The sequence below is a fragment of the Tursiops truncatus genome, chromosome 12 (genome assembly GCF_011762595.2).
Source record: "Tursiops truncatus isolate mTurTru1 chromosome 12, mTurTru1.mat.Y, whole genome shotgun sequence".
Taxonomy (NCBI): domain Eukaryota; kingdom Metazoa; phylum Chordata; class Mammalia; order Artiodactyla; family Delphinidae; genus Tursiops; species Tursiops truncatus.
In genome coordinates, this window is record NC_047045.1 from 58,905,252 (window position 1) to 58,906,173 (window position 922).

Here is a 922-nt window from a genome sequence, read left to right on the forward strand (position 1 = left end):
TATGGAGCTTCCTGACAACAACATAAAATTAGTGGATAATTCACCAGAAACTGGCTTCTAGATTTTCATTTTAATTACTACTTTGAAACAACATAATTTAGTACCAAAGGTTTAAACACCCAATATAATTGCTAGACTGTGAAATCAGCATTATTTATATCTCATCAGCTCTACAAAACTCATCAATTTTTCTTTTGAAAACGGTAGTAGAAATCCCAAAGAATAAGGGAGAGACTACTAATTTAAGGTCATGTTTACTAATCTAGCACCATAATTCCATTCTCAGGACCTCCCAAGTGGCCAGAAGGAGGAAGGGAAGAAGTGAGGATGTTTGAAAAGTAAGGGTTGTTCTTAACTTGTGGCCCCATTTGTGCTGTAAGGCAATACAGGGTCTAGCAAAGAAGAAAATTGCTGAGGCTGGAGATGAAAACAAAAGCTTTTGGTTCAGATGGTAAAGGAGGCCCTCAAGAACAGTAGAATCAGTTTATCCAGGAGGCAGTGCTGGAGTCGGCCTCATGAACTAGGGGATTTCTTCTTGGTGTCCACGTCCTTTTCAACTTCTTCAAGTTTTTTAGCCAGGTTTGGTATGTCATAGCGCTGAGCCAGATACTTTCCCACCACGTTGCCAAGAGTAAATCTAAGCAGGAACTGGAGCATGTGTCGGCAAGGAGGGCTCGAAGGGCAGCTGCAGCTCCGTGGGCCATCCGAGGCTGCCTCACCCGGCATGATGCCTCCTTTGACTTTATTGTTTATGGTTTCTATTGTTTATCTCAAAGAGCCTTGTAAATAAATATAAAATTATAGTTGTGATAGGTGCTTTGAAGGAGAGTGCGTAATAATATAACTGTAAATACTAGGGGGAATGGGTCAAGTTGGGGACGTCAGGGAGGATCTTTCTGAGGAAGTGAAGGCTGAGCCAAGG

The 922-nt window shown here is 41.8% G+C and overlaps 1 protein-coding gene across 1 annotated transcript; it reads right to left on the reverse strand.

Annotated features, from left to right (window-relative positions):
- Positions 1-356: 356 nt before the first annotated feature.
- Positions 357-657, reverse strand: LOC101338245 (short transmembrane mitochondrial protein 1-like). The gene has a single exon (XM_004313330.4). The coding sequence runs from the start codon at positions 655-657 to the stop codon at positions 514-516; it is 144 nt and encodes a 47-aa protein (XP_004313378.1). The 3' UTR covers positions 357-513.
- Positions 658-922: the final 265 nt, after the last annotated feature.

Coding starts and splice junctions, on each gene's coding strand:
- LOC101338245 (XM_004313330.4), bottom strand. CDS start 657: ATGCTCCAGTTCCTGCTTAGATTTACTCTTGGCAACGTGGTGGGAAAG.